This window comes from Ranitomeya imitator, chromosome 5 (assembly GCF_032444005.1).
Source record: "Ranitomeya imitator isolate aRanImi1 chromosome 5, aRanImi1.pri, whole genome shotgun sequence".
Taxonomy (NCBI): Eukaryota; Metazoa; Chordata; class Amphibia; order Anura; family Dendrobatidae; genus Ranitomeya; species Ranitomeya imitator.
This window is the reverse complement of record NC_091286.1, coordinates 273,991,171-274,015,948: the sequence shown is the minus strand read 5'-3', so window position 1 is coordinate 274,015,948 and position 24,778 is coordinate 273,991,171. Positions and strand designations below refer to the sequence as shown.

The 24,778-nt window shown below is 44.0% G+C and overlaps 1 protein-coding gene across 1 annotated transcript in view; it reads right to left on the bottom strand.

Moving 5' to 3' along the window:
• The window catches only part of NT5DC1 (5'-nucleotidase domain containing 1), a 394,037-nt gene that overhangs the window by 357,397 nt on the left and 11,862 nt on the right, over positions 1-24,778 (bottom strand). Inside the window, exons 2-5 of the mRNA XM_069726170.1 lie at positions 8,430-8,521; positions 6,019-6,090; positions 3,415-3,524; positions 1,804-1,883 (exon numbers count right to left, since the gene is read on the bottom strand). Of these exons, the coding sequence (XP_069582271.1) occupies positions 1,804-1,883; positions 3,415-3,524; positions 6,019-6,090; positions 8,430-8,521 (354 nt within the window). The remainder of the gene's footprint in view (positions 1-1,803; positions 1,884-3,414; positions 3,525-6,018; positions 6,091-8,429; positions 8,522-24,778) is intronic.

Below are 24,778 nucleotides of genomic sequence, written 5' to 3'. Positions count from 1 at the left end.
CTGGAGTCATAATTTGATATCTGAGACCAAGGCTGCTAGCTTCTTTCCCGGATGGACACACTGTCCCATCAAAATCCCAAACCCATTGTTTAATCACTCGCTAGTAACACCTACAAGTCCAACAAGAGAAAAGCAAATAGAAAACTAATTTTCATTTAACAAATATGGAAACATATTATATATAAATATTAACCGATCGTCACAATAGGGAACTTTTCTCCCTGTTAGAATGAAGCGGCAGTGCACATGCTCGAGTCATTCCCTATGGAGCTGCCGAGCGATGCTCTTGCGTTTTTTCTAGCAGCTTCGTAGAAAATGAATAAAACGGCGGTTGGGCATCCAATCTGCTGCTCCATTCTATTACAAGGATAAAAATACCCCAATAATGATAACAATGAATTGCTCTGCTCGTTGCTAAGCATCACAGCGTTCAGACCCCACAGATCAGTATCCTGCAGATGGATGATAATTGTTCTCACCGGACAACCCATTTAATTTACCACATACTTAATTCTTCTTTGCCATAAGTGTTGGAGTTATGGAGATCCTTCTTAACATCAATATTATGGTGATGCTACTGCAGAACAGTCTATGGAAAAATTACCATATATACTCGTGTATAAGCCGAGATTTTCAGCACATTTTTTTGTGCTGAAAACGCCCCCCCTCAGGTTATACATAAGTCTTTTTCCAGAAAGCTGGAGGGGGAGGGGAGCGGCGGAGCAGCGGCAGGAGCTGGCAGCTATGACATCATACTCACCCTCCTCACGCCGTCGCTGCACGTCCCTGCCTCTCCGTTGTCCTGTGCTGAGCGGTCAAGTGGTACGCTCATTAAAGTAATGAATATGCAAGCCTCTCCACTCCCATAGGTATGGAGCGCATATTCATTACCTTAATGAGCGGTACAACATGACCGCGCAGCACACGAAGAGCTGCCGCATCGGGACAACAGAGATGCAGGGACGTTCAGCAACGGCGCGAGGAGGGCGAGTATGATGGGAGAGGACGGGACGGAACCGAGCCATGCATACAAGGATGGGACGGGGGAGCCGAGCCATGCATACAAGGATGGGACGGGGGAGCCGAGCCATGTATACAAGGATGGGACAGGGGAGCCGAGCCATGCATACAAGGATGGGATGGGGGAGCCGAGCCATGCATACAAGGATGGGACAGGGGAGCCGAGGGAGCCATGAATACAAGATGGGACGGGGGAGCCGAGCCATGTATACAAGGATGGGACAGGGGAGCCGTGCCATGCATACAAGGATGGGACGGGGGAGCCCAGTCATGCATACAAGGATGGGACGTGGGAGCCAAGCCATGCATACAAGGATGGGACAGGGGAGCCGAGCCATGCATACAAGATGGGACGGAGAAGAGGAGCCATGCATACAAGGATGGGACTGGGGAGCCGAGCCATGCATACAAGGATGGGACGTGGGAGCCGAACCATGAATACAAGATAGGACGGCGGAGCCCAGCCATGCATACAAGGGTGGGACGGGGGAGCCGAGGGAGCCATGAATACAACAGGGGGAGCCACACAGAGCAGGACAGGGATGGGGAGACACACAGAGCAGGACAGGACGGGGGAGCCACACATAGCAGGACAGTGATGAGGGGACAATGCATACCCGGCTTATATGCGACTCAATGAGCTTACCCTGTTTTCCGTGGCAAAATTAGGTGCCTCGGTTTATACTCGGGTCGGCTTATACTCGAGTAAATACGATAACCAGTATCATTCCCTGTTAGTCGCAAATATAATGAATGATTTTCCATTGCTATATTTTTACTCACCGTTTCTAAAGAATCAACAATTTTAGCACACAGAAGAGCTCCTGGCAAGTCAAAGTAGTTGTCATAGAAGTAGTATTTAGCTGCAACAACAAAACAACAGATTTCAATTTTGCTATTTTATGGTACAAAAAAAGATCAGATGTGACAATCCATTTTTTTCTGACCTTGTTTCCAGCAGCCGCATCTTTAAAGTCTTTGATGAGGGACAGAAACCTCTGAAATAACTATCTGCAAGTGGCGATTGTGCTTTATTTTTTAGTATCCTACATCATAACGCAAGACTCTTTAAATGGTCAATACTGACTCGCTACCTCCCGTAGGTGTCACTGGAGACTCTGGACTCTCTCTATGAAGTAATCAGCCATTTGTGGGCAATGTTTTCTAGATTACTGCTTGGAACCAACAATAGAGGGATAAAATAAATCCTGTTCTTGAATGGCACACAATTGTGAGCACTCAGTGTACCCAAACCTGTCAACCTTATTTTATGTGAGTGTGGAGCCCCTATTCGGTTAAGGTGACAGGATTTTTTTTTTCTCTTGAGTAAAATGATTACTGAAAAGCATTCTTACCCAAACGTAAAAATAATTCAAATCTGAATGATGCATTTACTCAAGATCACTAATATCATATTTTATTCAAAAACCTCAAGCCATTCAGTTACAAATAGGAAATAATAGGAGACGGGAAATACACATTCATAGTAATTAAACATAACTATCAATGTCATGGGAAAATATGGTATAGCTGGATCTAATAAGCATTGATTTAATAACGTCGAATAACATAATCACATGAAAACAATTACACCACTCATATTGCAAGCTCGTAACAAAATAAATTTTTAAAGCTGTTCCATGTGATATCCTGAAAACTACTGACATACGGTAGCTGCACAGTCCAGCACTTCGCTGGGCCACAGATGGACTTTATCGCCATCTTCTGCTCAATACATAAACTTTACCAAATAAAATCATTGTGGTAAAGGTGTTTTCTAGCAAAGGTTTTTATTACTACTCTAGCAACCTCTCTGCACTGCTGCCTCTGGTCTTCATTGACTGGCTGCAGCGGTGACCTCACGTCATCAGTGCTGCAGCCAACCATCTTTGATTGTGTGAACTGCGGGCTCTCCAATGCTGCAATCAGAGACAGCATTAGAGGATTGCAGAGGGACTAAGGCTGATCTGGCCAGCTTCACGGCAGTGCTTTCAGGCTGCATAATAAAGATCTGCACTCCTTGCCTAGAAAACTGGCCATCTTTGATAAAACTGCTGAGTTGGTCGGTAACCAAGGCAATGTGCAATAAACTATAGAACTAAAAATGGCTCTGTTCTTGGGATTGATAACAATTTTTAATAAGTGGTAAATTGCAAAGTTGCAATGGGAATAACCTTTAAAATATAACATATGGCATTTTGTAGCATACAAGACCACCCCAGCATTTTAATGGGTTGTGTTGAAAACAAAAGTCAAACAGTCAAATGTGATCTTACATGGTGCCCACTTCAAATTGTTACGGGTGATAGATGTCCTGAGTGGAGGAACCCCTGCATGGCACCCAGGATATGACAACCCCTTAAAGGTTATATTCCTTAAGTGGTCATGCCTTACCTGATCGTGCATACGTCCCATTGATTGCTTTAAAATGTTTCCACTCTCTTTTTTCTCCATAAACCTCTTCAATCATTTCAGCAGTCATCATCTTGGTGCCATGAGATGCCCTGTAAAAAATTAAAAAAAATAAAATGTCAGTTTACGTTTATCTTCTAGCTGTGATTGCATTAGCAGATTGTATGTAGAGCCTTTTCACCTGATAACTCCTTAAATATGTAATTCAAGATCGGGGAGACAGAAGATGAAGACTGAAGGGCAAATTATCAAAACTCTCAATTAAATCTGAGCTGCGATTGCTTGCTATGGATAAAAAGGCAATTTTCTTGCCAGAAAGTTTTGATAGGTCTGCCCCTTAATTTGAACATCTATACTTCCTAGGTATTGTACTTATCTTACATTACTACCACATGAATAATTACTACATTATGGGCCTGATTCATTAAGACCGGCATTAATCATGAAGGTCTTGGTGAGCAGGCGTACTGGAGTCAGATGCTCCTGATTCATAAAGAAGTGCAGACCCCTGAGTTTTGCCTAACTTTTGCAACTTTTCAAAGCTTTTAAACCAGAATTCTGGTGGAATGTTTTGGGGAAACAAACCTATTGTTGCTAAAGGGATTGTATTATAATAACCCCTTGTGTACGCAAAAGCCCCTTACATGTACCAGAGCAAAGTGCCACTCGCAAACATTATTATCTCTCGCTCATGTAGACCTAGCTTGTCCATGTATTACATGGATGGCCATTCAATTGAATAGATGCATATAATGTAGCTAAAGGGAATCTGTCAGTAGGATCAACCCTCCTAAGGCGTCTATATGGTGTGAGGCAGTGTCTGGTGTTACATGTGTGGGTCACTGTATTTCTCCCCCCAGTATGCGCACGGAGGCGTACTGAGGCCATGAGAGTGCATTGCAGTCACAGGCGTAGCTGTGGTTGCAATGTAGACTAAAGTGAGTATAGGTCTTGGACATGCTGGTTGTCCAAGGCTGATTTAGAGAAAACCTGCTCTGGGCTTTTGTGTTTTGAAACAGACTGCATGATGGTAGTTGTGCAGTCCGTTTCATTCCAGGCTGGGTTTCCCGTGTGGCTTAAGGCCACAGGTTGCTAGTTAAAAACCTTGCAGTATAAGGTTTGGGTGTGTCAGGGTCAGTCTGGTGTTTGGAGGAGTACAGAGCAGTCAGCTCTGCAGAGCTCTACACTGTGAGGCAATACAGGCCAGCGGAGCCAAACAGCCAGGGGAACTGAGACGCCTGGCTCCCAAAGCGTACACTCTGGTGCAGTCGCCCACGGTAACTGGTCTCGGAGGTGGACTGTCTCGTGCCCGGCGGCGAACCAGAGGTAGACTGTCCTGTGCCCGGAGGACTGGCATGTTTAGTGACTGTAAACTGGAGGATATGGTGCCCAGCTGTGATCCAGAGGATATTGTGTACTGTGTAATACTGTGAGTAGAACATTAATACAGTGGTGCAGTCGTCCACGGTAACAGGTCTCAATAGGAGGATGTTTAGCGACTGTAAACAAAGTATATCGTGTACGGTGTAAAGCTGTGAGTAGCACATTAACACAGCAGTGCAGTCGCCTATGGCAATCGGTCAGAGGTGGACTGGCATGTTTAGTGACTGTAATCCAGAGTATATATATGCCCGGCTGCGATCCGGAGGATATCTTGTGCTGTGTTTTGCTGAGTTGAACGTTAAAGAGACGTTTTGCTTTGAACTTTGCTGGGTCACTGCCTCATCACTGCAGAAGTGTGCTACCGCTGCACAACAGTGGGCATGTAGGTAATAGGAAGCTGAATAAAATGATACCTTGATATCTGCGACTTGATGTCGTATTCCAGAGAAATCCACGTTTTCTTATATGTAAATGACCTATTCCAGGCCTGGTGCCTGGAAGACAACTCTGCCTCCAGAGCTTATTCTACATGAAGGGGGGGGTTTGCCAGTGTGAGACAAGTAACTCACACAGAACAGCAGAAAAGAACTTTGTCTTCTTACAATGTTGACACGGCTGCAGCACAGCGGTAATGACTACAGCACATAACCGCTGGCAGCTAAATCACTGGAAAGAGAGTGCTGACTAGGTGACTTCCTGACACGTTCTCATTGCAGCCATGCCAGCAATGTCAGTAACGACTGAGGACAGTGATGTAGAGGCAGCGCTGGAATGGCAGGAGGGGAAGCAAGGCTAACAGCATTCCCATGGATATTAATTACCATTAATCAAAACTGAAAAATCCATTTAATTCATAATACATTTACAGTATCACTTACATATAGTGGAATTACATATCATTAGAATGGCTACTATGTAAAATATGAGTTTTCTATGCATAACCATCACCAACAAAATGCTGTTTGGCTACTAATAATCAGTCTTAACCCTAATCTTGTACACCAAGATGGTGCACGCAGGATCGTGACAATATATTGCAGGTTACATTTATTATAATACTTAATTCACCAAAAATGAATATTTGCAATTTATATAGATGAAAACTCAATAACCGTGCAACTGTCCCAAGTATGTAGAAATAAATTTACAACCTTGTAGTTAAAAATATCTAAAATGAGAAAAAGGTATTCAGATGGCAGATACCTGAGAATAGTTCCATCTGCAGCAAGTTTAAGAAAGTTTCCTTCTTCCAAATCCAACACCAAGCCTTTGAAGCTAAAACATTCAGCAAAAAATGTGTTAAGGATCTCTATACAAAGCTTATCTTCATCTATTAAACACTCAATCACTTTGATAGTTTGAGTCAGCAGATATTTTTTATACATGAAATGGCTGCTAAAATTACTTAATGATCTCAGGAGCCCAATAACCTACAAAGTTTCAGCAGCCTTTTAAGCTCAAGAGTCCCATGTCCTCTTATTCCCCTTTCATGAAGTGGATACTTAGGAAACCACTGATGTCAGTAGTTGGGAAGATACTCAATGCATAACCTTTTGCTGCTCTGATCTCTCATTGCCCTCTGGCAAACAGGAAGCTGGGAGGCAGAGAAACCGAGCACTCCAAAAAACTGCAGGTTAGAACAACCCTTTAACTCACTTTAACTCACTAGTAGAGATGAGCGAACCCGAACTTAAAAGTTCAGGGTTCGTATTGAACAGTAAGTGTCCAATGCTAAATGCCGAACACCAGCTTCTCCCAATCCTCCGTTGCAATGTTCGGAGTTCCAGGGGAAGAGTTTTAAACATCAAAAGTTTGAGTCCCCATTTTTTTCAATGATGTTTGGGATCTGGTTTAAGTTCGGGTACAGTTCTAGTACCCACACAAATAAAGTTTGGGTCAGGTACCAGAACCCGAACTTCCATGGGTCCGCTCATCCCTACTCAGTAGCAACTCCAGATGTTTTAGCTTCCTTCATCACGTTGAGACTTTTAAAAAAGTTGCAAAATTTGGCACCACTTCACTCCAGTCCCCATTTGGTGTAATTTTAAATACGTCAAAATTTTGGTCACTAAAACAGTTTTGAGACAGGAAGAAAGCCCATATTTGAACACCTTCATTAAGCAGCAACCTAAACCAAAATAGATAAAAGGAAAGCGACTTAAAAAACCTCACTTGATGAATTGAGACTAGTGATGAGCGAACGTGCTGGGATATCGTGTTATCCGAGCATGCTCGGGTGTTATCCAAGTATCTTGGGCATGCTCGAATAATGTCTTCGAGACCCCCGTGGCTGCATCATTCGCGACTGTTAGATAGCCGCAACATATGCGGGGATTGCTTGTTAGGCAATCAATGCGAATCATGCCGGCTCGGGGACTCGAACATATTATTCGATCACACCCAAGATACTCTGATAACACGATAACCAAGCATGTTCGCTCATCCCATATCGGGACCTAAATGTTTTTAATAAAGATAAAATATTACATTTGAATAAAAATACATAAAAAGGTAAAGAGTAATACATGAAGAGGTATATTAAAAAGGTAGTCTAATAAAGACAGCCCATGTGACTATGCCCAAATAGGGTATATGAAAGTAATATCACCCAGACCCTCCTATACGAGCCAGAACAGAAGTGATCTGTACAAATAGCTTCCGTTCTAACAGATCTGAACTAATTTATTTTAGATTTTGACAGATCTAACTTTTATGGACATAGAGATACCAAATATGTGTAATTATGTATTTATTTTTTCTTTATGTTTAATTTGAGGAAAATGGGGTGATTTCAACTATTATATTTTTTTTCATATTTTTATAAACATGTTGTTTTACTTCCTATTGTATCTGTCACTTCTCTTACGGGACTTGAGCCTGTGATCATTCGATAACTTGTATTATAGGAAAATTTGGCAAAAAAGCAGGAACATCCACTTTTAAAATGTTATCCTTTATCTCAAATTAGTTAAAAACCATTCTGTTGGCTCATGAAGACATCTGACACGTTTCTGTCCTTAGCAATAGAGATATGATTTTTTTATATGTCTATGACTAAGTGTGGTTTTACACGTTTTTTACAGGTTTGAAATAAAGGACATTGTTTTATTAGTGGATGTTCCTGCTTTTTTACAAAATTTTCCTACATTGCTGCTGGGCAGAAGTTCAAGGGGGTTTCACATGTGATATGAAAACAAAGTGGTGAGTTCAGCATTTTTTCTTATTACACTGGTACTATACACAGCAAAACCACTGTCTCCTATGAACACCAGCTACAGGCTGGCTTTCATAGGAGAATTGTCATGACAGGCACCGAGGTCTTCAGTAAATACTCGCCTGTCATGGCAACCTATAAGGGCCTCAAGATCGCGTATCAGGTATGCCGATGGGCACATGGAATGATGCACCTGCCTAACGTCGCGTTACAAATGCCACTCTTAGTGGCAGATGATGGCTGAGTAACACAGCCATCATCTACCTGGAAAAATGCAGACCTACCTCAGAGCCTGAAAGCTGGAATATGATATAACAGTACATAATATATTGGGAAGGACCTAATATAATATAGTTCAATTTAGTTACTACTACTAAAAAAAAAAAAAAAAAAGGATTACCAGAAATCCCAGTCTTCGAATGTAACAGATAGTAAGTCTTCTTTATAACCTTTTTCAGCCACTAGGTACTGGGCAAAACTGTCATAAATCAACTGTTGAAGACAAAAGAGAAACATTATTTTCAAGATATAGAAAAAACAGTGTAGCTATGAGTTACCCTTATCGAGCACCGATATGCATTAAAAACGGTGGCCTCTAAGGAGCCTTATTCCCTAATCACTGTTTTAAAATGCGGATCGGGAATAAAATAGCGCTCCCTCCAAGAGTTTGAAAATCTCTGAGGTTTCAGCTACCTGGGGTAGACGATACCCTGGAAGATATGATCAGGGTCATTTTTTACTGTCCCCAATTTCAAGATCGCCATTATTCAACGAATAACGACGATCACATTAAAAAAGTGACATTCCGGTGTCAAAATAATTTCTCTCTCGTCTGACTCAACAGCATAGGAGGCAGTTTTCAAGTCAGAGGATGTCCAGAGACTAAAAGAATTTTTTTTTCCCAGTTCCTGCCACTCCCATTCAAAGCCATCCCCAAGAAAGATGCCGGGTTTGTGGGAAGTGCGGTAGAAGGAGTGATTCCGGTGTTATTGCCCTAACCAAGCCTTTGTATCTCCCGTTTTGTAATCTACCACACAACGTCCCATTATTAATTTGACGCTAGTAACACCAAATCGTCTTTTTTCAAATAATTTATATTTTCTGTTTAGTGGGCCCCAGCAGAGAGGAATTTTTATTGGACAAGTAATAAAAAGAATATTTTTTATCAATAAAACACATTTTACCTCATTTCACAATTAATTCCAGTACTTCATCACTCACTTACCAAACTATTCTTCAGACAAATGCTTGTCAACATACCTACGTCTGCATGCTCCAGAATGTGGACCACGCAAATGTTCTTGAAAAATCAGGTAATCTTGACAATTAACTCCAAGACTTGATCACTCACATATCAAACTATTCTTTAGACAAATTCTCGATCACATGTCCACATCTGTGTACTCCAGAATGTGAACCACCACAAGTGTTCTTTTGACCATTTACATTGGGGGAAATAAGTATTTGATCCCTTGCTGATTTTTTTTTTTATTCTTTAAGTATGGTATATCAGGGAAAATAGTACAAACAGAAAATAGTTACCTATTACAAATCAGCATTTAGTTAAACTGACGATAAGGGAAAAGGGGAGGGTGGGTTTGGAAGCAAGGGGGGGGGGGGAGTCATGGGGAAAGATAGGGAAGGGACGGGGGAGTTCAAAAACATAGGTTAGGTTGGGTTATCTCTATCAAACAAGGTATCATGGGGGAATTACTAACAAATAAACAACAAAGGAGGAGGTACACATAATTGATAGCATATAGCCAAGCTAACAAATTCGCCAGGAGGTAAGTATATGAGGGCCAGAGACATATGGCCAATTATGGTGAGTAGAATTCATGATAGTGCGAATGTGGCAACGAGGAGGCTTAGACTCACTGAGAGTACGGACATATACAAGCTTATGTCTTTCCACTTGAATAATAACTATGTAATTGCTTCCAAGGAGCCCAAGTTTTACTACATATTTTGTGGGTGCGTGATTCCCAGCTGGTGAGTTCTTGAGACGGGAAACTTGATTCACTTTAGATTCACTTTACATTCCTGGAAAGCGGGAGGGGACTCGTCCTTCCACTGCAGAGCGATTAAGTGTTTTGCTGAACTGATTAGTAAAGGGAGAAGGCCATGTTTCAATGGCTTAAAGCTTTTGGATGGGCACGACAAAAGAGCTTCTACAGCCTGTAGGTCAGAAGTAAGGAGTTGTAATTTTTTAAGTTCTCGATTAATATCCGACCAAAAGCCACTAAGCACTGAGCAGTCCCAAAAGATGTGCGTGTGGTGACCCGTATGTGTCACCAGATGTCACCTCTCTGCTCTGCAGGATCCCAGAGTGTCCATCAACCATACTCTCCTTCTTCTCTCGCTTCCTCAAAATCAATGTGGACAAAACCGAACTAATTATCCTACCTGATCTATCTATCACAATAAATGAATTCATACTTTCCCCTGTCCCGGTAATCCGCTGCCACAGAGTAACCCTTGACTCTGCCCTGTTCTTTAAACCGCACACCCAAGCTCTCGCCACCTCCTGTCGCCTCCAGCTCAAAAATATTTCCAGAATCCGTACTTTCCTCAACCCTCACTCTACAAAAATGCTTGTGCATGCCCTAATCATCTCTCGCCTCGACTACTGCTACATCCTCCTTTGTGGCCTACCCTCTAACACTCTCCCACCCCTCCAGTCCGTCTTTAGCTCTGCTGCCTGACTAATTAATCTCACTCCTTGCTACACTCCTGCTTAACCTCTTTGCAAATCCCTTCACTGGCTCCCAATTTCCCAGCGTATCCAGTTTAAACTACTAACACTGATCTACAAAGCCATTCATAACCTTTCTCCTCCATATATTTTCGTACTAATCTCTCAATATCTTAACTCACCTAATCGCCGGTCCTCCCAAGACCTCCTTCTCTCCTCCACACTTATTTGTCCTCACCCAATCGCCTCCAAGACTTCTCCTGAATATCCCCCATCATCTGGAATTCTGTGCCTCAACACGTCCGGTTATCCACCACATTTGGATCCTTCAAACAGAACCTGAAAACCCATCTCTTCAAAGAAGCTTACAACCTGTAATGACCACACGACCACCTCAACACCACCGGAGCTACTGCAACCCCCAACCTACTGTCTCCTTCCCCACAATCCTGTAGAATGTAAGCCCACAAGGGCAGGGTCATCTTCCCTCCTTATCAGTCTGTCATTGTTAGTTTTGTTTACTGTAAGTGATATTTTTATTTTGATGTAACCTCGTCTCATGTGCAGCACCATGGAATTAATGGTGCTATATAAATAATAATAATAATAATAGTATATGTATCACATCTCCAGCAAGCACTAGTTTCTGATAGGCCCATATGATAAAGTTTGGCGGGTTTCTTGTGCCATCTAGCAGGGCTGTGGAGTTGGAGTCATGGAGTCAGAATTAGTTTTGGTTGGAGTCGGGGTAGGTAGAAATGTACCGACTCCAGCTTTAAAAAAAAAAGGATTAATATTTCATAATATTTTCATAATTGAACTTTATAAATGTTACTCAAATATATATGTTCTATCAAACTATGAACAACAGTGATAAGCAGTTCAAAGGAGATAGAGACATTTCTTACTTCTTGTGTGTGAGGGTATGTGCACACGTCAGGATTTCTTGCAGAAATTTTCCCGATAAAAACCGGACATTTCTGCCAGAAATCCGCATGCGTTTTTACCGCGATTTTACCGTGATCTTGACGCGTTTTTGACGAGTTTTTGCTGTGTTTTTTCCCAAATGCACAGAATTGCGGGAAAAACGCAGAAAATCCGCAAAAATAATGAACATGATCATTTTTTTTACCACGATGCGTTTTTTTCCGCGGAAAAAAACGCATCCATGTGCACAAAAAATGCAGAATGCATTCTAAATGATAGAATGCATAATGTATGCGTTTTTATTGAGTTTTTATAGCGTTTTTAGCGCGAAAAAACCTGTACGTGTGCACATAGCCTCACTGTTCTCCACTGCCCTTATCTAATCTTATACTTGGTTAACCTCATGCTGCACCAACCCCCCTACTTACAATGTATGAAACTGAAAGCAGAGGCGTAGCTAGAGCTTTTGCCGCCCGGGGCTGCTCCCGAGTTTGGCGCCCCCCCCCCCCCCCCCCCCGCTCAATACACACAAATTTTACCAAAAATAGTTTTCCTGTTTTGTACACCTTAAACTGGGCCTAATGGTGTCACCCCCACATGCCAAACCTGTGACTTTTAATTAATTAATATCAGAGAGAACAAATGACCGCCATACACAACAGAATCCACTATACCAAGACCAATAATATCACATACAGGAAGAAACACCACCACACCATGACCAGACCACATAGTGACCGAATAATACTATATACAAGGGACAAATACCACCACACCATGACCAGACCACATAGTGACCGAATAATACTATATACAAGGGACAAATACCGCCTCACCATGACCAGATCACATATTACCACCACTTGGTGACCAAATAGCACATACAAGGGACAAATATCACAACACCATTTCCAGACCACATATTACCACCACATAGTGACTGAATACTACAATACTGATCAGTAATAAAGAAAAAAAAAACACAATACTATCACCATAAGTGCCAGTATTCACAGGAGATCTGTACTTAGTATGCAGTGTCTGTGTAGAGGTAATACAGAGATCACTGGTGGTATTATACACAGGAGCTCTGTATATAATGTATAGGTAATACAGTGATCACTGGTGACATTGTACACAGGACCGCTGTATATAGTATATAGTGTATAGTGTCAGTGTATAGGTAACACTGACTCACCAGTGACGTCTCTAGGTGAAGTCCTTCATTCATCTTTCATCCAGCACAGACCGCCATCATTTTTCCCAGCCAGCACTCGTTTCTGCAGGAAATAACAGTTATCTCGAGCTCCGCTTGCAGAACACATTACTTAATTTTTAACAACTTCTACATTACACCACATGAAGAAAAAAAGGTGATATAGTGTCACTCTGCACAGTAACAGGACTGCCCCCCCCCCCCCATTTAAAACAGTATACTCAAAAAATAAAATAAATACATCACTGCTGTAATAACATCCCTTAATTAGCCCCTATGGTAATACTATTCCCCACCCTGGCCCCGTTTATCTCATTCCTGGCTCCAGCCATGTTCTCCCATCCTGCCCTCATGAGTATCCATTCTACCCCATATGATCTCCCCATCCTGCCCCATCAGTCTCCATCGTATCCATCCTGCCCCATGATCCAATCCTGCCCCATGTCTTTCATTCTGCCCCGTGTCTACATTCTGCCCATGCCTCCAGTCCTGCCCCCAGTGTGTCCAGCAATCTGCCCCAGTGTGTCCAGCAATCTGCCCCAGTGTGTCCAGCATATTACCCCCAGTGTGTCCAGCATATTACTCCCAGGTTGTCCAGCAATCTGCCCCAGTGTGTCCAGCATATTACCCCCAGTGTGTCCAGCATATTACCCCCAGGTTGTCCAGCAATCTGCCCCAGTGTGTCCAGCATATTACCCCCAGTGTGTCCAGCATATTACCCCCAGGTTGTCCAGCATATTACCCCCAGTGTGTCCAGCATATTACCCCCAGTGTGTCCAGCAATCTGCCCCAGTATGTCCAGCAATCTGCCCCAGTGTGTCCAGCATTGCCCCAGTGTGTCCTGCATTGCCCCCAGTTTGTCCAGCATTGCCCCCAGTGTGTCCAGAAATCTGCCCCAGGGTCTCCAGCATTGCCCCAGTGTGTCCAGCATATTGCCCCCAGTGTGTCCAGCAATCTGCCCCAGTGTGTCCAGCATATTACCCCCAGTGTGTCCAGCATATTACCCCCAGGTTGTCCAGCAATCTGCCCCAGTGTGTCCAGCATATTACCCCCAGTGTGTCCAGCAATCTGCCCCAGTATGTCCTGCATTGCCCCCAGTGTGTCCAGAAATCTGCCCCAGGGTCTCAAGCATTGCCCCAGTGTGTCCAGCATATTACCCCCAGTGTGTCCAGCAATCTGCCCCAGTGTGTCCTGCATTACCCCCAGTGTGTCAAGCATTGCCCCCAGTGTGTTCAGAAATCTGCCCCAGGGTCTCCAGCATTGCCCCAGTGCGTCCAGCATATTACCCCCAGTGTGTCCAGCAATCTGCCCCAGTATGTCCAGCAATCTGCCCCAGTGTGTCCTGCATTGCCCCCAGTGTGTCCAGCATTGCCCCCAGTGTGTCCAGAAATCTGCCCCGGGTCTCCAGCATTGCCCCAGTGCATCCAGCATTGCCCCCAGTGTGTCCAGAAATCTGCCCCAGGGTCTCCAGCATTGCCCCAGTGTGTCCAGCATATTACCCCCAGTGTGTCCAGCAATCTGCCCCAGTGTGTCCTGCATTACCCCCAGTGTGTCAAGCATTGCCCCCAGTGTGTTCAGAAATCTGCCCCAGGGTCTCCAGCATTGCCCCAGTGCGTCCAGCATATTACCCCCAGTGTGTCCAGCAATCTGCCCCAGTATGTCCAGCAATCTGCCCCAGTATGTCCAGCAATCTGCCCCAGTGTGTCCTGCATTGCCCCCAGTGTGTCCAGCATTGCCCCCAGTGTGTCCAGAAATCTGCCCCGGGTCTCCAGCATTGCCCCAGTGCATCCAGCATTGCCCCCAGTGTGTCCAGAAATCTGCCCCAGGGTCTCCAGCATTGCCCCAGTGTGTCCAGCATATTGCCCCCAGTGTGTCCAGCAATCTGCCCCAGTGTGTCCAGCATATTACCCCCAGTGTGTCCAGCATATTACTCCCAGGTTGTCCAGCAATCTGCCCCAGTGTGTCCAGCATATTACCCCCAGTGTGTCCAGCATATTACCCCCAGGTTGTCCAGCAATCTGCCCCAGTGTGTCCAGCATATTACCCCCAGTGTGTCCAGCATATTACCCCCAGGTTGTCCAGCATATTACCCCCAGTGTGTCCAGCATATTACCCCCAGTGTGTCCAGCAATCTGCCCCAGTATGTCCAGCAATCTGCCCCAGTGTGTCCAGCATTGCCCCAGTGTGTCCAGCATTGCCCCCAGTTTGTCCAGCATTGCCCCCAGTGTGTCCAGAAATCTGCCCCAGGGTCTCCAGCATTGCCCCAGTGTGTCCAGCATATTGCCCCCAGTGTGTCCAGCAATCTGCCCCAGTGTGTCCAGCATATTACCCCCAGTGTGTCCAGCATATTACCCCCAGGTTGTCCAGCAATCTGCCCCAGTGTGTCCAGCATATTACCCCCAGTGTGTCCAGCAATCTGCCCCAGTATGTCCTGCATTGCCCCCAGTGTGTCCAGAAATCTGCCCCAGGGTCTCAAGCATTGCCCCAGTGTGTCCAGCATATTACCCCCAGTGTGTCCAGCAATCTGCCCCAGTGTGTCCTGCATTGCCCCCAGTGTGTCCAGCATTGCCCCCAGTATGTCCAGAAATCTGCCCCAGGGTCTCCAGCATTGCCCCAGTGCGTCCAGCATATTACCCCCAGTGTGTCCAGCAATCTGCCCCAGTATGTCCAGCAATCTGCCCCAGTGTGTCCTGCATTGCCCCCAGTGGGTCCAGCATTGCCCCCAGTGTGTCCAGAAATCTGCCCCAGGGTCTCCAGCATTGCCCCCAGTGTGTCCAGCGATCTGCCCCAGTGTCCAGCATTGCCCCAGTCTGTCCAGAAATCTGCCCCAGTCTGTCCAGAAATCTGCCCCAGTCTGTCCAGAAATCTGCCCCAGTCTGTCCAGAAATCTGCCCCAGTCTGTCCAGAAATCTGCCCCAGTCTGTCCAGAAATCTGCCCCAGTCTGTCCAGAAATCTGCCCCAGTCTGTCCAGAAATCTGCCCCAGGGTCTCCAGCATTGCCCCCAGACAGACAGAGTCAGAAAAAGAAAAAAAAAAAAGTAAAATGCTCACCTCTCCCGTTCCCAGCGCAGGTCCGGTGCACTCAGCGTCTCTCCGGCTTGCAACGCTCAGGACAGAGAGGCTGAGCGCGCAGTGATGACGTCATCGCGCCCTCTGCCCTGAGACGTCACAGAGTCAGAGAGCGCTGAAGACGCTGCAGCTACCGCGCAGCCGCAGGAACCAGGAGAGGTGAGTATTAGCGCTGGCACGGGGGGTGGCGCCCGAAGATTTAAAGGGCACACATCTTTTTTTTTTTTTCACTCCTCCTGCAGCGCCGGCCGCGGCCCGGTGACCCGCCCCCCGCAGTGTGCCGCCCGGGGTGGCCCGCCCCCCCCGCACCCCCCTTCCTACGCCACTGACTGAAAGTGAAAATGTGTTGCAAATTCTTAGTAGTAAAACTCCTCCTCTAGACTAGATGTTTGGTGTGTGTCTTCCAAGCATCTCACAGCTGCTACTCAGAAGAGGAAGACTGTAAGAAGTATTATCCTTTCAACAAACTTTGCATCAGTTAACTGTGAGTACATGAGGAATAACAGTGTTACTGACCACTATATCAGTTGTACGACCTGGCAATAATTTTGTACAATTGTTTTTAGGAAAAACAATTGTCATTTGGATTGTGAATGCAGAATTAAAAACCTGAGAATGTCAAATAATAATAATAATAATAATCTTTATTTTTATATAGCACTAACCTATTCCGCAGCGCTTTTACATTTTGCACACATTATCATCACTGTCCCCGATGGGGCTCACAATCTACATTCCCTATCAGTATGTCTTTGGAATGTGGGAAGAAACCGGAGTGCCCGGAGGAAACCCACGCAAACAAGGAGAGAACATACAAACTCTTTGCAGATGTTGTCCTTGGTGGGGTTTGAACCCAGGACTCCAGCGCTGCAAGGCTGCAGTGCTAACCACTGCGCCACCAAGCCGCCATGTCAAAGAAGTGTCACATTAAATCAGCTGTATTTGAACATTTCACCATCACTCAAAATAGAAAACATTATGTCTGTCAGTGTATGCCAAATGATCCAGATGAAAACAAATGCTGTGAAGCCAAGATCAGTGCATATTCAGGCAAAGATAAAAATGCTCCTACCAGAGCTTCTAATCTAAAGAGACATTTACAGCGCTTTCATCCAGAAGTACTGAAAGCAGTGGATGAGAAAAACTGCATCCAAACCAATGAACGAGTGCCCAGCTCTTCCAGCCAAACAAAGGAGCAGAGAACTTTGCAGCCATCAGTTGCAAGATATTTTGTCAGTGACAAAGTTACTGTGACAATGACAGTAGATAAATTTAAAAAACAGGTCATAGAGCTTGTTGTAAATGATGGTGGGCCTATTTCATTATTTTCACGGCCAGCTTTTATGTTTCTGAATGGGGAAATGGCCCGCAAGCTTGGTGTTTCTAAGGAGAGAGAGTATTAGAAAATTAGTAATCGAAGAAGCTTTTAAACAAAAGGAAGAACTTAAAAAACCTCTCAAGGTACGCTTTCTGTTTCTTAAAATGGATGCCTGCACACGTCACAGAGTGAACTATTTTGCCATCAATGTCCGATTTGTTTGTGACAAAAATGAAATAGTTACCAAGACATTGGCAGTAAAATACACCAAAGCTCATCACACCAGTGAGTTTCTCCAGGTCTTGGTGGAAAAGGTTCTGCAAGACTATGAACTAAAAAAGAGCAAGTTCTTTCTGTCGAAACTGACAATGCTTCAAATATGATAAGTACTATTAAGCTAATGAATGAGAGTAATGATGGTGACCAGCAGCTAGAGGAACATTCTGGGTCCACAGACACAGAAATGTTTGAAATAGAGGAACACAGTATTGTAACTGAGGAGCAAACTGAAGTTGCTTCAGATGAACAGCAACATGATAGTTTAAATGATCTTGTTGAAACTGTATCAATACGTTCTTTCATTCATCACATGCGCTGTGTTGTGCATACGCTACAGCTGGCTATAAGAGACAGTCTGCAAGAAGGACATGCTGCAGCACTGATTGGCAAGGTGAGAAAATTGGCTACTGTTGCCAGAACCCCTAAAGATGACTCAATTTTGAAGAGATGTGCTGGAAAAGGGGCAATTATTGATCAAGCCACACAATGGGGCAATACTTACTTAATGATTCAGCGCTTGGTTGAACTGAAAACCTTTCTTGTAGACATGGCTAACCTTCAACTGACGCTAAATGAAAGTCAGTGGAATCAGGTGACTGAGCTGGAAAAATTGCTAGAGCACCCATTTACAGTGACTAAAAAATTACAAGCAGAGGACTTAACTCCAGGTATTTTCTTAAAGGAGTGGAAGAACCTGATGTTTCGCCTGTCCCAAAGAGGAGGGTTAACTGCAAGTGGCATTGCTACATCAATTAAACGGAGAGAGGAGCTACTATTACAAAATAACATTCTTTTGGCAGCTGTTTATGTAGACCCAATGCATCGGATTCTTCTAGATAATCAACAGCTAACTAAAGGAAAAGAAGCTCTGTTTGAAATAGCAGTAAGGATGAAAGGGTTGCAGAACAGTCAGGAGGAACAAGAAGAATTTGGTCGTCCTGCCACATCTTCACCCTCATCAACTGATGAAGAATTTAATTTAGAAAAATATTTGGATCACAAGGACCGTGCAAAGCGATCCCGCATAGAAGAGTCATCCCCATCAAAGAACACAGCCAGTACATTTCAGCAGAATTTTTCATGTGCACTAAAAGAAATTGAGAAATTTGACCGTTCATCAAAAATAACAGTGCAACAAGCGATTCCTCTGTATCCTGACATTGTCAGAGATGTTGCCCGAGTGGTTACTGCTTTGCCACCAACCCAAGTTAGTGTAGAGAGGTTGTTCTCTGCTCTCAAAATAATTAGATCAGATTTGAGGGATCCATGAAGGAGGATCTGACAGAGGTAATACTTTTTCTGAGGACAAATTTATAGATTTCTTCTTATTAACTGCATAACAGTGTTTATTGCATATTTACTTACAAGAGTTTAGAAAAGTTTAGAAAAGTTATTTGCTATATTCAAATTGTATTCTAATAAATATAGTTTTTGCTCTAAGTGGTCTGATTACTTATATGATGGTGAGAAACTGAATAAGCATGATGTTAATATTTGACAACAGTAAATTTATTGTTACAAATTGGCCATTTATGAAGGAGTCGGAGGCGGAGTCGGAACCTGATAAAATCCAGGAGTAAGAGTCGCAACTGTGGCTTACCGACTCCACAGCCCTGCAGTCAGAGAAGGGGCCAGCATCTGTGCCCACAGCCCCGGGGACAGCTTCTACTGCTCTGTAGCCTGCTCAAAAACAGTCAGAAACGCCTCTATATCACCGCCTGGGGTCATCTTTTGCATGGCTCGTCTTAGTGCTTTCTGGACATATCAGTCATCACCTTTATGTGGGGGAAGGGCGGTTTATCTGATGTGGACATCTCCGACCAGGCGTTTCACCTGCTTCTGCCGCTGTTAAATCTGTTGCATCAGGAGTATATTTGTCTGCCTAATGTATCTGCTGCCGTTGCTCTGGCGCTGCTGCTGCTGCTCTCGATGTTGTTGGTGTTGCCGATGGTGGCTCAGGATCAGGTGTTTGAATAGCATTTCCATTTTGCCCGACCATTGTTCCATCCCTGTAGCATTGTTCCCCAGGACATATGATTTATCCACAGCTGCTGACAGACAGGTAGGCACAGGGACACCGTCTCTAAGTCCTCTCACGGGTTTATTATATATATATATATATATATATATATATATATATATATATATATATATATATATATATATATATATATATATACACACGCACAGTACAGACCAAAAGTTTGGACACACCTTGTAATTTAAAGATTTTTCTGTATTTTCATGACCATGAAAATTGTACATTCACACTGAAGGCATCAAAACTATGAATTAACACATGTGGAATTATATACGGTACTTACAAAAAAGTGTGAAACAACTGAAATTATGTGTTATATTCTAGGTTCTTCAAAGTAACCACCTTTTGCTGTGATGCCTGCTTTGCACACTCTTGGCATTCTCTTGATGAGCTTCAAGAAGTAGTCACTGGGAATGGTATTCACTTCACAGGTGTGCCCTGTCAGGTTTAATAAGTGGGATTTATTGCCTTATAAATGGGGTTGGGACCATCAGTTGTATTGTGCAGAAGTCTGGTGGATACACAGCTGATAGTCCTACTGAACAGACTGTTAGAATTTGTATTATGGCAAGAAAAAAGCAGCTAAGTAAAGAAAAACGAGTGGACATCATTACTTTAAGAAATGACGGTCAGTCAGTCCGAAAAATTGGGAAAACTTGGAAAGTGTCCCCAACTGCAGTGGCAAAAACCATCAAGTGCTACAAAGAAACTGGCTCACATGAGGACCGCCCCAGGAAAGGAAGACCAAGAGTCACCTCTGCTTCTGAGGCATACTGAACCAGCATGGCTACCACAGCATCTTGCAGCGGCATGCTATTCCATCCGGTTTGCGTTTAGTTGGACCATCATTTATTTTTCAACAGGACAATGACCCCAAACACACCTCCAGGCTGTGTAAGGGCTATTTGAACAAGAGGGAGAGTGATGGGGTGCTACGACAGATGATCTGGCCTCCACAGTCACCAGACCTGAACCCAATCAAGATGGTTTGGGGTGAGCTGGACCGCAGAGTGAAGGCAAAAGGGCCAACAAGTGCTAAGCATCTCTGGGAACTCCTTCAGGATTGTTGGAAGACCATTCCCGGTGATTACCTCTTGAAGCTCATCAAGAGAATGCCAAGAGCGTGAAAAGCAGTCATCAAAGCAAAAGGTGGCTACTTTGAAGAACCTAGAATATAACACATAATTTCAGTTGTTTCACACTTTTTTGTTAAGTATATAATTCCATACGTGTTAATTCATAGTTTTGATGCCTTCAGTGTGAATGTACAATTTTCATAGTCATGAAAATACAGAAAAATCTTTAAATGAGAAGGTGTGTCCAAACTTTTGGTCTGTACTGTATATAGCACAAACCACGGTGAGGGCAAAGTAGACACGGCCCCTCAGGGCAAAACAGGAAAATAACACAAAATAGTATAGCACAGGCGATCCATCTTGTATAATCAGTGTTACAAATTTTCAGTTAATGATATGTCCATGCTCCGGGGTGGTACTGCAGGCAGTCTTATCTTGGTGCTCTAAGCCAGACACCAAGAAGAGACCTGCCCAGAGGTATTAACATGTTCCTCATCATAGAGACATACAGACGGTTTGTGCTTCAAGATGGGACTGTGGGCAAGTCTCTTCTTAGTTTCTCCAGCTTAACCCTGCTGTTCTGTTGGTCAAAAATGACCGACTTTGAACTTCAATATTCTTTAAAATATTCAAGATGCGGCTCTGAAACCCGTGGCCGACCAACCCATCCTCATTTAAGTCAATCAACCACAAGTTTCAGAACCGCATCTTGAACACCCCAAAAAATACCAAAGTTCAAAATAGGTCTCCCCAGACCAAACAGAACAGCAGGGTTAATGAAGGAAGACTCCGCCTATAGTCCCTCCCCAAAGCACGCATATATCATTAAATGAAAACTTCTAAAATTGATTACAAAAGAACCACAAGACGGATTTCTTCACCCCAGGTATCATTTTAATCAGTTTAACAATGCCAACCTGACAATGCCTGTAGTTTACATAGCCATATTTTGCTGACAAGTTCGCTTTAAAGGAAATGTAGTTATCTGGGTTTCGTTCGGAGCTTCTGAAAGTTTGACTGCAGTACGCTATTACTCCTTCTTGGCCCCCCTGCTACTGGGCAAGTACCGCTCCCAATCAATGAAGACCTTCATCCAAATATAGTATGAATGGGCAATCATATTGCGTGTATGTAAACACGAGGACATTGGTCAAGGCTTCTTTCAGCTGATCCAGGGCTTGTGGATGTGAGAGTCCCCAGGCAATAGGCAGATTCTTTAGGCCTTTTGCGGCCCTCTTCAGTAACTTGTGAAGAAGCTCAGCTATCTTATCGAAGCGCAAGATGAAATGTCGATAATATCCTGTTACTCCCGAGAAGGCTTGCAGCTCTCGAAGAGTCTGTGGCGGAGGCCAGTTCCTTATATTTTCCACTTTGCTTCCAGCCAGGCTGACTCCATCCAAAAACACCACGTGCCCTAGATATTTGATTTCTGCCTGAAACAAATGACATTTTCTGAGCTTCAAATTCAGACCATCAGCCTGTAGACGGGTCAGCAATTGTCTTAGTCTTCCTAGAAGTTGCTTGAAAATAAGTGCATGAACGATGACATTGTCCAGACAGATCAAGATGGATTAAAAATTCAGCTCTCCCAAGCATGGCTCCAATAACCGCTGAAACGTTTCAGATGCATTGGTGAGTTAGAAAAGCATTCTATTGAACTTGTACAGGCCCATTAGTAAAATAAAAGATGTCTTGGGCTTTACTCTTTCAGCCACTGGAAACTGCTAGTAGCCACTTGCCAGACCTAAGGTGGAGAAATACTTGCCCTGCCAAAGCACCGTCAGGGACACTTCAACTATAGGCAAAGGGTAAGCGTCTTGTATGGTGACACTATTCAACTTGCGATAGTCACCACAGAATGTCAAGCTTCTGTCCTTCTTTTGGTCAAGCACTATCAACGTGGCCCATGGACTCTGACACTTCTGCACTACTACACTAATCAGCATCTGTGATAGCATAGCTTTTAGTTCCTTGTACAGGTTAGAGGGAATTTGTCGATATCGCTCATGGATCAGAGATGTGTCTCCAGTCAGAATCTCATGTTCATTGCAGGTTGTACATCCAAAATCACTTTCAGTTCTGGAGAAAGCAGCTTGAAACTCTCATAAAAGGTATATCACCTGATTTTCAGGACAACTGACTAGTCTCCAATCATATTATTTAGAGGATCTTCTGGACATTCTATTCAGGAGTCGGCTCTGTCCTCGGAGCTTCGGACACAGTCACAGCCCATGGTTCCAGTTCCTCAGCAATTAGGGCCAAATGGACTGCGGAGACTGTCTCTCCTCCATAAAAGTACAAATACAGTATGCACCTTTTTCGCCTGCACGAAGCACGACAGGAGAATCATGTACAGTACATTGCCAGTTGTCCATCCACCACTGTCAACATAGTACATGCAATCATCAGGCCTTGTTCAGTTCCTGTTGGCTTCGGGGGATCAATAACCACCTCTATTCTTTTGAGTCTTTGGTGGCTTCACACATCCATCTGTACGATCTGCTCCTGACGAGGCAAGATAATATTTGGGTGCCTTGAAAAAGACTTTTGCAATTCCCACTATTTCACCTTTGGGAACACTGTAGCGAATCATCACACATACCCAGCTCAGTCTCTGGAGCGCCTTCTGTGTAGGTCCATGTTTGATGACTCTCTGCGGGTATTCCGGGCCATCTTTGTGGAAAGGATATTCATTATTAATATAATCAAAGTCCCTGACCATGAATCCCCATCCATCAGCACAGCCCCTGTTTGACACACATCCAGGCCTCCATTCTTCACTTGGATCCATACTATCCCGTGGACTGTAAGTTTCATCTGGTTAACGGCCATCAGCTTAATCATTTTCCATGTTCGGTTTTGATTAAGTGAGCAAAATGGGTCTCAAAAGTACTCCAGTGGCAGTGTGGAGATTACTAGGCTGCGCACGGTCTTCTCTTCAATCAGTACGTCTATCAATAAACTTCGGGACACAATGTTCTTAGGGCATTTCAGGTCTTGCCTACATGGGGCATTTCCTCCAGTGCGTCCTAACACTGGAGGTGATCCTCGTTTAAATGTCCTGGCTCGCACTCTACCATCCGTTGTATGAGCTGAGGCAGGTTAGGGAAACATGCCCTCTTTCTCAGCATTTGCAGCATATTGGGCCCTGGGATAGATTGTTCAGGTGTTCTCGAGTTTGGTCCTGGTTTGGACTAGGTTGTCCTTGGGGGTGGGTCAGGCGGCGCTGGAGATGTCTGGTCCCGGGTTTCGTCTTGAGACCTATAAGAAGGGACGTTTGTCGGATGTCTTAGTTCTTCACACCCCATCTGTTGGGTCGACGGGTCATATGTCAAATATACTGGCTTCCCCCACCCCACTTGACAGAACAATAGGGCATGACATTCTTAGCAGATCCACTTGCGGCTTCATTTCCTGGATCCTGGATTGCAGCCCTCACCTTCATGAGCCAAAGCTTCTGCGGCAAGCTGGGCAAACTGAAGTGTCTCATTCACCTGTATCTGATCCCACAATGTCCGTTTCAGCAATAAATCCATCAGTCCCTGAACAAACTGTTCTTTCCGGATGGTGTTAGGATTGGTAAAAATAGAGGCTCCAGCCATGCATTTTTTTGGCAGGTCTGTAAGATTCTCTATAAAGCATTTACGGTATATACTGGGGCATGCTTTTGTCTTCTTGCTGAAACTGATTAAAGAAGCGCATCTGAAAACTATCAGCCGAGCCTCTCTCTAATAAAGCCACAATGTCTTCTACCGAAATAGTCCACGTAGCTGGTAATACAAGCAAAATCCAAGTTGGTTGTACAGTAATAAATATAGTTTGCACAGCTATAGGCAAGACTAAATCTGACATAGGCAATACACAGCAAAAACAAAGCTCCATCAAAGGGGAATATATGACACATGACAACAGCAGCACTTATATTTTGTTACTTGTTACTTATATTTGCCTGTGTCTTTCTTTACCAACCTGGGGGACGCCCAATCTTGGTTACTTACATGCTGCTATTCTAATATTTCATATATGCCCCTTTGATGGAGCTTTGTTTTTGCTATGTATTGCCTATCACAGATTTAGTCTTGCCTATAGCTGTGCAAACTCCATATTTATTACTGTACTTTTCGTCAC